Source organism: Cheilinus undulatus, linkage group 13 (genome assembly GCF_018320785.1).
Source record: "Cheilinus undulatus linkage group 13, ASM1832078v1, whole genome shotgun sequence".
Lineage (NCBI taxonomy): Eukaryota > Metazoa > Chordata > Actinopteri > Labriformes > Labridae > Cheilinus > Cheilinus undulatus.
The window spans coordinates 28725496-28738828 of NC_054877.1; the positions used below are offsets into that span (position 1 = coordinate 28725496).

A 13333-nucleotide genomic window follows, 5' to 3' on the forward strand; every position below is an offset into this window, starting at 1 on the left:
CATATTTTTCTCTGCAATCAGCTATGCATTCTGTTGCCCAAGCTACAGTGCAACCCCATCCCTCCACCCCAAACCTCGTAAAGCTGTGGCCCCACCAGATATTTTCAAGCTGCTCAGCTCTGAACGGTTTCACTGTTTACTTGTTATTTTGAACTGAGGAGTCTTTTCAACAAAAATGCATTACATAAAGTGTGTTTACTAAACAGAAAAGAGCATTTTTCATTTAATGGATGAATTTCAAATAATGAGGGAGAAAAGCTGTTAAAAGTGGAATGGCATTTTTTTAACAACTTTTCTCCCACATTTTGTAAAATTCATCTGGAAAAAAAAAGAAAAAAAGACGTGGATTACTGTGAATACACTTTAAATGGGGCAGCTTTTTAAAATTACAGTTCTCAATTTAAAACAGAAGTAAGCAATGGAGGAACTGAGCAGTGATCCTCTACTTGTTATCTTTTGTCATGGTTTATACTGAGGGCCACCTGATGGTAGAATATACATACTGTGCGTTTGAAAGGTCTTTAGTTTGACATGTTACATATACCGTACCTTTAATATTGCAAGTACAAATGGTGGTCAAACTTACAAAAATGTAACTCTAGTTGTAATAAATGAGGCTTATTCTTTTGCTTGAATGATAAATATTGATACAGAAACAGATAAATATTTTTTTTCAAGGAAAGTGAAGCAGATCAACAGGATAGCACAGCATCTGAAATCAGACATTCAACACTAACCTGCTGTGCTGAGTGTGATGGTGCTGATGTTGACTCCTCCTCTGCTCTCCTCCTCCATGTTGCCTGGTAACAGGGCCCCAGAGCCCACAGCGTGAGACCAAGCTGGCTCCTCCTCATCAGGGGGTCCCGACAGTATTGGGGGATAATCCACAGAGCCGTTAAGAACTGGTTTTTCCACTGGGACCCATTTCAGAGGTGTCAGGGGTTTGTCCTGGTTAATAGATGGAGCTGGCTCTTTTGATCCAACTGACTGAAAAGGCGTAGGGGTTGATGGAGAAAGAGATGGGGTTTGGTTGGAAGGAGATAGGGATGACTGAGAAAAAGATGGAGATAAAGACATTGGTGTAGCAGTGACAGATGGATCTGGTGAAGCTGATGGTTTGGCGGTTTCTACTGGTAAAGAAGATGGGGGCTCTGACGTGGACCTTCCAGTGTTTTCCGTCCAAACCGTGGTCACTTCTGTGAGCTCCAGGGAGTTTGCGGTGGTTGTAGAGATCGTTGTGGTGGTTGACTGTCCCTTTCTGTGTCCCCTCTCTCTAGATCTTTCTCTGGATCTTTCTCTGGGCTTGCTTGTTCCAACTGGTCGGCGTGAAACATGTATCTCCCCCTTTGCTTCTGCACCAGTGATTTCTCCACTCCCCTCATCTTCTCCTTTTCCCTTCTCCTCTCCTCTGCTTCTGTCCTCCCCTCTGTTCTTCTTCCCTCTTCCTCTTCCTCTTCCGCCAGATCTAGAAGTCACCGTCTCATCCCTTTTGTCGCCTGAGCGGGTCGTGGTCTCTGCCTCCACACGGACCCAGGTTTCGCTTGATGAAGTGGTTTCGGGTGTAGAGCTGGAGGCAGTGGATGTCTCCCAGCTCTTGGCGCTCTCTGTAGTCATGGAGTTACTGGAGGCAGCCAAAGTCGATGCCAGACGAGTGGGTGAGTCTTCGCTGGCGGGTGTAGAGTTGTCCCTCGAGAGAACGTTGAACCATGAACTTCCCCAAGAAAACAAACCTATGAGGGCACAAAACAAAGAAAAACAAGGTGAGTCAAGAGTACAACCGTGCCAGACTGAGAATAGTGAGAAAAAGATGAAGCCAAGAGTGTTGAACAAAGTTAAAATAAACTTACTGAGTCGCTCTCTATGCCAAGGGAGACAAAACACATCTAAGCAGTCCAAACCACTATCAGTTATTTTTCCCCAACATGGTGTAGAATATTATAAAAGATGTAAAGCAAACCTCTGTTAATGCTGTCAGGAAAACAGTTATAAAAATGTTTAAATAGTACTGGGAACACTACTCTACAGTAATGTTTAACAACGATTACCCAAGGTATAAAATAGCAGGGAAGCACTCCCTATAATGGATGTAAAACACCATGTTAGAACACAGCAAGACAGTGTTCTAGTTTAAAAGGTATAATATTTAGCCAGAAGGTAACTGTGATCTTTTATCATAAAAATACACCATTCATGCCATAAAAAAGTTGTGACAATTAACAACTTGCAGCCTGTAAGTGCCATTCATGTCCTTCTTCTAGTAACTAAACAGCTAATTAAATTGTGTTTCTTTTTTCGCTTGTAGCTCAGTAATTCAGCTTCATGCTAGATAATATGAAAGGTCCCATAAAGAAAGTCTGTAGTCATCTATGTCAGCTTACATTTAAATACTGATTAGTTTCAGAACCAGAATCAGCTTTATTGGGTAAGTATGCCTATGCAACAAGGAATGTGACTATGGTTAACTTTGGTTCTGTTTACAGGAATTAAACATTAAATACAAAAAAATAAATAAAACTGAAAAAAAAGAATAAAAAATAAGATTTAAATATGTAAAAGCTACTAGGTGGTTTTTCTTGTATATACAGGTCCATGTGCATTGATAGTATAGTTGTAACGTGCAAAGGGTGCAAGGACAATGACTAGACATGATCAGAAGTAAAACATGTGCAAGGATGGGGGCAGGTTTACCTGAGGTAGATAAAATTATTTAAGATAGCTGATAAGTGCAAATGTGCATATGAGGTTTGGCATTTTACCACAGAGCCTTCTACAACATTTGAGTATATTAATAGATAAAATTATTTATTAGTACATTAAATAGATTAATAAGACAAATAAATATACGAGGGGAAACATTTGACAGCAGTGATTTAAGTTACACTTCATGAATTATTGAGTGCAAATGTGCATATGTGGTAAAGCTGGGCAGTTAATTTCAAATTAGATTAAACTGCAATATAGCCTGCTGAAATTTACAAATCGCGTAAGTTGCAACATTTCTTTAACTTGAAATGTGTCAAACTATCAGTGTAATAAATTAAAGTTTTTCAGCGGCAGAGATTGTTTGCACATTATGCAAACATTCAAGTGTCATTTTTTTTAGAATGGTTTACAAAAGTCCTCATTTTCCTGTTTTATGTATGTTTTCCTTAATCAAAATTAGGGACATAAAAATGATAATTCCATTCATTAAAGCCGATGACATTTAATTTCCAATATGAGCAAAAGTAATTAGTTCATTCTGTATAAAACTGATGGAGCATAGTGTTAGTTCACAAAAGTCATACCCCAAGTTGCGATCAGCTGATAGCCTCCATCCCAGCCGCCTCCTTTATAGTGTAAAGCTTGTTGCATCCTCATATTCAGATTTATGCTACCATGGATTGATTGCTTCTGAATAATTTCGTGGTTTTCAATACACATTGTCATAAATGTATCTATATGGGGATTTCTAGCCATGTGTTTCCTGCAAAGTCTAAGCATGCTGCTTTACTTACCCAGGGAATATTTTTGAGCAGAGCCTTCTCTGTCAAGTAAAACTGTCGACTAATTTTGCAGTAAAAGTATTTAATGTATGATTAGTGTCCTGGCTGAATGTAGGCTATAATATGGAATGATTTATTGCTTGAATTTGTTGAAAAACACATAAGATAAGGAATCTAAGAATAATCGCATATTAAATCGCAATTGCAATATTTGGGGAAAAAAATGGCAGTTAGATTATATTTGCAAATCGCCCAGCCCTAATATGTGATGAGGCTTTTACCACAGTGAGCTTTCTAACAGTATTTGTGATACAGTGGAGCAGTAAGAGACAAGGCAGGAAATTTTACATAAAGCAGGATGAGGTGCTTGGTAAAAGAAGTTCTATTTTCAGACACTCTGTGACTGTTGACTGCTAATCAGAGTAACTCTGTGACTGGTTATCAATTTGTTGATTAACTCATTTGTTGATAAATTGGTTTGTTATGAATCATACAATAGTCTTGCTGTCCGGTGAACTGTACAATTCTAGTCTGAACATTCCTGCCGTCCATCTCATGGAAACTGGAAGTATCATTTGGAAGCTGACAGAGAATAGAAACCAGAGTAGAGTTGTAAACCTTTTCTCTGTTAAGAAATCAATCTTAAGGCTGTTACATTCCAATGTAGCTAAGTGGTCTCAATCCTCTTTGGACAGATCCACACGCACACAGTAAGTTCACACTGAATAAAACCAGAGACCACTACAGCCTTACATATAGCCTCAGAATTTAATCAACACATCTCTAACACAATTTCAACAAACTCTGCCTGGCCATAGCTGGAGTTTGAAAACCATTTTAACCCACAGTCAACATATAAAGACCTTAAACCTGCTATACCACAAGTCTGGACAAGAAGAACACAGGTGACCGATATTTTGCCTTTTATAATCTGTCAGCCTGTGTTTGACATTTAAAGAAAACTAGATATATTAAACCCACAGAGTCCATGATGGAGAGTGATAACATATAATACATATAGCAAAAGATAGTGATTTTGAGACATGATTCCTCTTATTTATCTGGCAACAACCCACTGCAAATGCTATACATGAGGAATGATATCTTTTATTTAGCATGAATTATTCAAATAGCAATGTTCATCCATAAAGGGTCAGTTAGTACTGAAATCATAGCAAAGGAAATTGTTAAAATGAATGTGAAAACAATACAACCAATAAAGCAAACGGCCAAAGCAATGACTGTACGAATTAAAAGCAGCTTAGCTTTATAGACATCTGTTTTAGAGTGATTTCAATGAGGCTTTAATGCAGCATATCTGAAAACACATTTCAGTATCTAGGGGCCAGAAAATGCACCTTTCATTTTAAGCTATGACTCTGAAATGGTAACAGATTTTTGTCTGAGGATTTCAAGGTGCATGTTTGGTCATGAAGGCAGGGCACCTTTGACATATAATTGAATTCCAGTAACACTTTGTCTGGATATGGTTGGAGAGCTGGCATGTACTCCTTGTTAGTTTCACAAGTTTGTGGAACGAGTTCAACTGCGTAGAATTATAAAAATGTTGGGGAATTGATTACCAAATTTATTTGAGTTTTCAAAACAAATAAACGGCTGTGGACTAAATCCAAACTTTGCAGAGGCAACTGTCCTGCACTGCCCGTCAGGCCTCCATGCTGTCCACTAATCCCTGATAATTGGACACCTCATTGTGCCTTCTACCTTACATAAACCATCAAAATCTTCAAAAAGAGAGACTTTTCCTACATTGAAATCAAAGAGCAGTCTTCTGATGATTGATTTATGGGTCTTTGAATATGAAAATGACTGGTTAGTTTGTAAACAAAAGGCTGTCTGAGACAGCCTGTCTCTATCATAGGCTAAATGTTTCAAACGTCTCCAGAATTTCATTTGAAATACTAAGGGGACATTGTTTCAACTTCAGGTATCAGTAGGCACAGAGAAAGTTGTAATCCTTGCGTTCCTCTGGTCCATCCTGATTTTACCCGTCAGTGTGAGAACCATCCCCCCACCAGCAATTCGCACCCTGTATATTCTATGTAAGGTCTGGTCAACAGATATGTAATTTTGGAAACTGAGGTTTTCCTGTGCATATGCAAACAGAGTTTTAAGCAGGGGTGGAAAGTAACAAACTATGTCTACTCAAATTACGGTAATTGATTAGCTTTTGTGTGTACTAACTTTTCTAAAATCACTATTTTTTACACAAGTGTATTTTGGGGGAAGTATTCATCACATTTAAAAAGCATCAAGGGCTGAGTAAAACAATAAACAATAAAAGCCTAAACAAGGAGGTCCAGACTTTCTGCCAACAACTCGAAAATGGCCGGTCGTTTGTTTTTCACAACACATTTCAGTAGTGCACGGTGAGAGAATGATCCAACTTTTTATTCCGAAACAGCTGTTGCAGTTTACTCTTAGTCTAGTCACACCTTATAATAAATATCCTAATTGAAGATCTATATCACCTTGTTGTTACTGCACATTAAGAAGAGGTCATATATCCCTGTGAAATCCTCTTGGGTATCAATAGCTACTCAGTACTTTGAAAAAATGTAAATAACTTTTTACAAGGGTTTATAGAGTAGCTCCTTTACTTTGATGTAAGTACATTTTTACCACAGAAACTGTACTTTAACCTGAGTACAATAATGCTGTACTATTCCACCTTTGGTTTTAAGCCACTAAAAATGCACCATTTGTTAAACTCCTTACAGTATAAGATTTTAGAAGCCCCAAAATTGAGTTTTTGGTTTGTAAGAGATATCAGTTTTTCCTGTTTGTGGTCACTGGTGTCTGACATTATCACTTTTGTTCCATCACAGTGGCAGACATAGCCAAACTTCACACCCCCCTTTTTCAGCTGGGCCCCAGCTTTTATCCTTGCTACTGACAGGATGTGCTCTTATACAGCTTCTTACAGTGCATTTTTGTGTTTTCATGTAGGCAAAGATGTTTTTGACAGTCCAAGTGTGGATGGTGTTATTTTTTCCAAAAAAGAGGAGGAAAAACTAAGTTCCAAAAATACCCCCCATGTGTGGAGAGGGCCTAATAAACAATGTTCAATGACAAGTCAGGTTAAAAGGACTACTTTTAAGTGTACCGTGAAGGTGATCACAGCCAACAGCTGGAGCTTGTTAGCCATCGCACCTGGTGCCAATCACAGTTCGTCAACAGCTCAGCCCAAAGCTGACATGAGCTGCAGACAAAGGTCTAAGGCCGGCCATACACTACAGGATTTCAAGCCCAATATTAGGCAAGATTTGAGTGTTCTAGTGTGTGCGTTCAGAGGATTAAAGATGAAAAATATGTTCTGGAGTCTGTGGTCTCCCACGGTTTAAAAATCGTTTAAGATTAAAAAATCGTCTAGTGTGTGGCCAGCCTAAGTTATGTGGATTTACTGTAGTTTATCTTATGCAGGATTTCTGTTGTAGTTGCTGAAGAAGGAGCTGATACTGGACACCATCATACCACATCTCATCTGTGCTCTCCCTGTTTTACCTCCTATCAAGTCTGTGTTTCTTTAATGATTTTCATGTCTCAGCCTTGTTTATACTGCAATTAATGTGCCATCCTGTTTCTAAGCTCAGGTTTCCACAGCATCACAGACCAGAGCCAATTAGCAGCTCATAAGAGACATATTTAAAGTACTGCACATGTTCATACACCACAGTTAAGATTTCCTGTTGGTTTAAAACCCAGATCCCTCGGCCTTGTCCCTATTCCGCACAAAATACTGTGGTGTTTATTACATGTACTGTTTTTTTCTTAATTAAAGTTGTAAATTTTAACACTTCAACACTTATTAGAAACCATATAGTAACTACAAAAGCACTCAGAGAGAGCAGACCTCCGCCATTAGCCCTATCTCCCAATAGTGAAGAATCCTTTGAAAACATTCCTGGATCAAGACAGTAATCCAGATCACTCCCAAAATCTAATTCGCCGATTACTTCCTCCCCAGCGGGCTGGAAACATGGTGAGACAAAGCATTGGCTTCACTACGTGTGGACTGTCATTGCGGAAGCACCCTTGGTCTCACTCTATTCCTCCCAGCATTGTGAGTATTCTCGCTACAATTCGCTCTCTTTCTCCCCGTTACGCTCCAACTCGTCTCCTCGACTGGGCGTGCGTCTTTCAAACTCTATAAACTCCAAAACTTTGAATAGAAACACACCAAAAATGCTGCTGGGATTGAAGTTACTCATGTCTGCCATCTCCTGGTGTAAAGTGGTAACAGCGCAGACGTCAGCCATTAGCCCTATCTCCCAATAGTACAGAATCCTTTAAAAACTTCCTGGATCCAGACGCTGATCTTGATCAGTCCCAACATCTAATCAGTTCTTCCTTATGCCATTTCTGATATTTCCTGTAAATTTGATCTAAATCCGTCTATGACTTTTTGAGTTATGTTGCTAACAAACAAACAAACAAACAAAAGAACAAACACACCCGATCACATAACCTCCTTGGCGGAGGTAATTACTGACAGTAGTGTGGTATTAAAAGCATTGTTATTTTAATTTCTTTTACCTGGTGATGGGTCTAACCCCTCGTCTGTCCTCTTTTCCCCTGGCCCCTCCTCTCCTGTCGGTGCACTGGTTGTTTGGGTTCCTTCCTCATCCTCATTCCCTGCTAGGTAGTTCCAAGGCTTCCAGATGGACTTCACAATCTTTGAGATCACCTTCATTAAGAAAGAAAGTGCTGATTATGTGATGCTACTGAAAGATTTTAAATTTCAAAATCATTGAACACATTAATACCCAGACTGACCTTCTTATCAGCAGGAGTGGGAGGGACTGGTGGGCGGAGAAACTCCTCTGAGTCAGGGCCAGGCTCCAGTGGCTCTCCCCAGTCAAATAAGCTTTGTCCTGGGATCAGCTGCAGGGTCACAAATGATCCTGAAGACTCTGAGGACCAGGGGTCTGAGGCTGAGGGCACAATGAGATGGATTACTATACCAAATCCAGATTAATATGGAGGAATACCGGTAATCTGAAACCACAGGTCTTACTAGCAAGTGAGCCCTCGTCTTCCAGGTCAACTAATCCGGTCCAGTTCGAGGGTGAAGTGTCACTGCCATTGGAGGACACTGCTAGGAAAAACATTGAAACTCCTTTTAATCTGATTTAGTGTTCTGCTATCTGAATAACATTCTGGTTGAGTCTGCCAGAGATGCTCTGATCATAAATAAATGTAAACCTCTTGTAGTTGTACTTTGTTGAGTTGTTGAGTCTGAGTTGTCGGTCCCTGTGGAGTCAGCATCACTTGTGCCTGTGAGGTAGCTCCAGGGCTTCCACAGGGAGGTGTAGATCTGAGAGATGGCATCTGAATTCTTCACTTTGCCTGGAAAACAAACATATATCAAGATATTTGCAGCTCACGTGGCTATAGAACAAGCATTTTATCCAGATTATCTTTTGTTTTCAATGAAAAATGGTTCATAAACATGTAGGTATTCAACTTGAACACCTCCTGTCTTCTGTTTCTTTCTCCCAGTGCTCCTGTCTATCCTGCTGTTTCACACATGCATGACCCTGGGATAGACAATGTGAATCAAAAATCTCTGTTGCCATAGCTACAACACTGACAATGATATCTATTGTCGTTAGTTCAGTTGAAGCGCATTCATTCTGTAATCATCCAGAATCCATAGTATCGACATGAGCTTTTATTATATATGAGCCTTTGTTCCTTCAAATTTGAACAAAATAATCTCTTGATATACAGTGCCTATAAAAAGTGTTCACACCCTTGAACCCTACCAAAAGCCCTCTTCAATGTCAAAGTCAACATAGATTTCTACAAAGTAATGTTAATTAAACAAACAAAAAAAAGTAAAGTAAAATAAGTGACTGCATAAAAATGTTACTCCATTCCTCTTTGCAAAACTGCTCAAGCTCTGTCAGGTTACACAAGGACTGGGTGTAAGCAGCCCTTTACAAGTCCAGCCACAAATTCTCTATTGGATTGAGGTCTGGACTTTGACCAGTCCACTCCAGAACATTCACCTTGTTGTCCTTTAAACCATTTCTGTGAAGTATTCACTGTATGTTTTGGGTCATTGTCTAACTGGAAAAAAGTATTCTCCCAAGCCATAGTTCTCTCGCAGACTGAATAGCATTGTCCTCCAGGATTTTCCTGTCTTTCGCTGTAGTCATTTTACCCTCTACCTTTACAAGCCTTCCAGGGCCAGCAGCCAAGAAGCATCCCCACAGCATGATGCTGCTACCACCGTACTTCACAGTGAGGATGGTGTGTTTGTGGTGATGTGCAGCATTTGGTGTTCACCAAGCATAGCATCTTGTCTGAGCACCATTTCCGACTCATAAGACCAAAGAGCTTTCTTCTGATTGACCATGTAGTCTCTCCCATGCCGTTTGGAGAACTCTAGCTGAGGTTTAATATGAGTCCTCTTTAAGATTGGGTTTCTCTTTGCCACTCTCCCATAAAGCTTTGACTGGTGAAGAACCCGGGTAACAGTTGTTGTGTGTAGAGTCTCTCTCAGCTGCTAAGGCTTGTTACTCCTTAAGAGTAGTCATGAGTGTCTTGGTGGCCTCTCTCACTAGTCTCCTTCTTGCATGGTCAGTTTGTGAGGAGGTTTGGTTTTGGGTGATTTACACATGTGCCATACTTCTTTCTTTTTTCTTGATAATGGATTTAAGTGAACTCTGAGGGTGTTGGACATTTTTATGTATTGATCCTCTGACTTATACTTTTCAATAACCCTTTCTCTGAGTCATTTGGAGTATTCTTTTGTTTTCAAGGTGCAACGGTAGCCAGGAATACTGATAAGCCTGCGACTGGACCTTCCAGACACAGGTATCTTCATACTACAATCAACTGAGACACATGTACTGCACTCAGGAGATTCCTATTTCTCTAATTGTAAGACTACTGGCACTAATTGGCTGGACCTCTGTTAAATTAATGCAGCCACTTTAAAGGGGGTGAATAGTTATGCAATCAGTTTATTTTACCTTATATTTTTAATTGTAAAAATTAAAAACTTTGTAAAAATCTTTTTTCCTCTGACATTAAAGATGTAATTTTGGACTTTTTTGGTCAAAAAAGCCAGAGTATATTGGCCATATTTGATTTCTAAAATCAATCACGTGTACTGTATAGTGCCAAATTTTAACATCTACTCCAGGAATACAGCTCCCTGAGCTGACTGTACCTCTGTAGCAGTAAGCATCATATAGCTCTGTGTTGTTATCAGCAGTGCTGTTGGGTGTCACAGTGTGGACCCCCGCCTGGTTCCCCCCACATTCTGGGCGAGGCCTGGTCACTGGATAACGGACGCTGCCATCAGACAGCCAGCCCGGGGCACAGCTGTCCAAGCCGGCTTTCAAGGCCAGATAAAGCTGCCCCACGGTGGCCAGCTGTCCCCCAAGGGACACGCAGCGGTCTGAGGCTGAAGACAGAGAGAGCCGACCTGGGACGGAGGAGTGAAACACCTCACCTGGAGGGAGGAAGCAGAGGGAGGTGGGTTGAATGTTGTTGCTACTTGCGGAGGTTAAAATCAAAACACTTACTTGCCTTATCTAAGTGTTACTTAAAGATTAAAACATGTAAATACAAGGAACATTCATGATTATTCTCTACATATCCATAAAAAAGACCGAAACCAGACACATGATAGTCCATCTCTTTCTGACCTTTCTGATTTTCTATACTTGTGAGTGCACTTAGCTGCAAGCAACCTGCTACCTCTGAAAATGTAAATTCTTGTTTTTCCCACAAATAGGCATTGTTATTTTTGAAACAGCAAGCATTGCAGAGTTAAGAAAAGATGAATCAACCTTTTGTGATTGGGCTATTTTTGGGCCTTTTTGCAATGGTTTAGCACACCGTCTATACAAAGATAGTTTTATGTCTTTTCACTGGATTTATTAAATGCTTTAAAAAGTAACTTGAACTATTTCTTTCATGTTTCAGGAGTAGGATTTAGATATGAGAGAAAAAAGTAAATCTGCATGATGTTTTTATGTATATGTGTGTGCACATGTGTGTGTTTTTGTGTTTGTACCATCCAGTTCTTTTGCAAAACAGTACACATCAAACAGCTCTTTTGGGTCCCTCTTCCCATAATTCCTCACTCCTGCAGAGTACTCCTTGTGTCCATAGCAACCAAGCTCTGGCTTCTGGACTGAATATCTGCAGACACAAACACATTTGAGTTATGAATGGGAAGGAGTCTGCTGTTTTTTTCCCCAATCCTGAAAAATGTTTAAGATTTCTTGTGCATAAACAAATGTACGATGCGTATCTAAGCTCGTGGATCCACTGTTTCCTTTTTATTAAGACTTTAAATGTCAGTTTTAAATAATTACTTATTTGCCTTCACTTTTAAAGGGCATCAGATTAGAATAAATTAAAGCTTATTAATGGCAAAGAAACAAAGCAATCAAAGAAGAACAAAGTCTGATGACAAAAGAGTGGAGATAAATATTAACTAAGACAACAGATTATCAAAGGAGAGTAAACAAATAGAAAACACAACAGAGCAAAGGTCTTAAAAGTAAAAGCATGTAAAGTATGAAAAGGAAAAGCCTTGGAATAGAGCTGAAGGATGTCAAAAGTAGTGGTTTAAGAGATATTTGAAGTTAGACCTATAAGCATTTCTTTTGTAGTTGAATACACACAGACACCAGAGTCATGCCTCTTATGCCTTAGTGCAGTTCTGCCATTAGCCTGTTAGCTTAGGTTTTAACAAAATATAGGTTTACCTGTAGCCTGCCTCAGTATAAAACAACAAAAACTACCTCAAAACACTTCAAAAGCTGACAAACACATCATTTATGGTGAGTTTAATTCTTGAAAAAGGCTGCAGTTTGAAAATAAAAGATAAAAGCTAACTTTCTTTAGCCTTTGTGCTAAGCATGAAAACTTTAAATAAGAAAAAAAGACATCACATTTGCATTCATATTTTTAATAAGGGTTATCATGATAGTAGAATTTTAACTTGGACATGATCCTAGTAAAAGTCAAACATTACTGATAGTTTCATGCCAATGCAACTGGAGAGTAGTCCTAGGCACCCCATACTGGGTGATGTCTTGTTCTCAGTCATCAAAAAATGCAGGCTAGCCTCCTGTATACTGTTGAAGTTGCACAAATATGTTTTCAATAATGGGGCTGAGCGATATAAGAAAATAATTGACATTACATCTCTTCTTTCTGTGATAAATATTGAAACATAGAGGAAGTGATTCCAAACAAATGCAGTGAGTTTCTAAAGGCCGGGATATAATCAGTTAGTATTTAGTCTTACTGTTATAACTGGATTATTTTGAACTTCAAGCCCAATTTCTATCTTAGGACTGCACTATATGAGGAAAAATGTAACGTATTAGGCTATTTTGGATATTGTGATGACATGGAGTGTAAATAAATAAACTAATGCTTAATACAGCGGTTCAACAGCTTTCCTGTGAATCCAAAAAATGCAGCATTTTTTTCACAAAATTTGAAACTGTTACTGTAAAGGTTTGCTAATAGCAAGCTTGAGTTTGAGCTCTGCAAGGAATGGTGTGAGAGCATGGAGAAAAACTGATTTTGATTTACAAAATATTCCTATTTATTGTGATAGATCCAGACCTTTGCTAAGTGTTTGTTTGTAAAAGCTCCTATTAAAATAAAGGTTACATTACAATATTGTGCCGCCCTTATTGGCAACATTAATTTGTATAAGTTAGACAGTGTCCAGGAGTTTGGTGACATTTATGGATTAATTCCTGTACACAGCACATTCAGAAAATATTCAGACCCCTTCACTTTTACCTGGGTTCTTCACTTAATCTACACTTCTCCATAATGAC

At 39.1% G+C, this 13333-nt stretch overlaps 1 protein-coding gene across 5 annotated transcripts in view; it reads right to left on the bottom strand.

The window, feature by feature from the left end:
• LOC121519726 (neurocan core protein-like) overlaps window positions 1-13333 on the bottom strand; it is an 89256-nt gene that overhangs the window by 38079 nt on the left and 37844 nt on the right. For 2 of the 5 annotated variants that reach the window (XM_041802562.1, XM_041802563.1), the window contains exons 6-12: window positions 11542-11669; window positions 10690-10974; window positions 8712-8855; window positions 8524-8604; window positions 8283-8440; window positions 8043-8193; window positions 738-1730 (exon numbers count right to left, since the gene is read on the bottom strand). In XM_041802562.1, the coding sequence (XP_041658496.1) occupies window positions 738-1730; window positions 8043-8193; window positions 8283-8440; window positions 8524-8604; window positions 8712-8855; window positions 10690-10974; window positions 11542-11669 (1940 nt within the window). The remainder of the gene's footprint in view (window positions 1-737; window positions 1731-8042; window positions 8194-8282; window positions 8441-8523; window positions 8605-8711; window positions 8856-10689; window positions 10975-11541; window positions 11670-13333) is intronic. The other 3 variants (XM_041802567.1, XM_041802566.1, XM_041802565.1) reach the window with 3 other exon arrangements.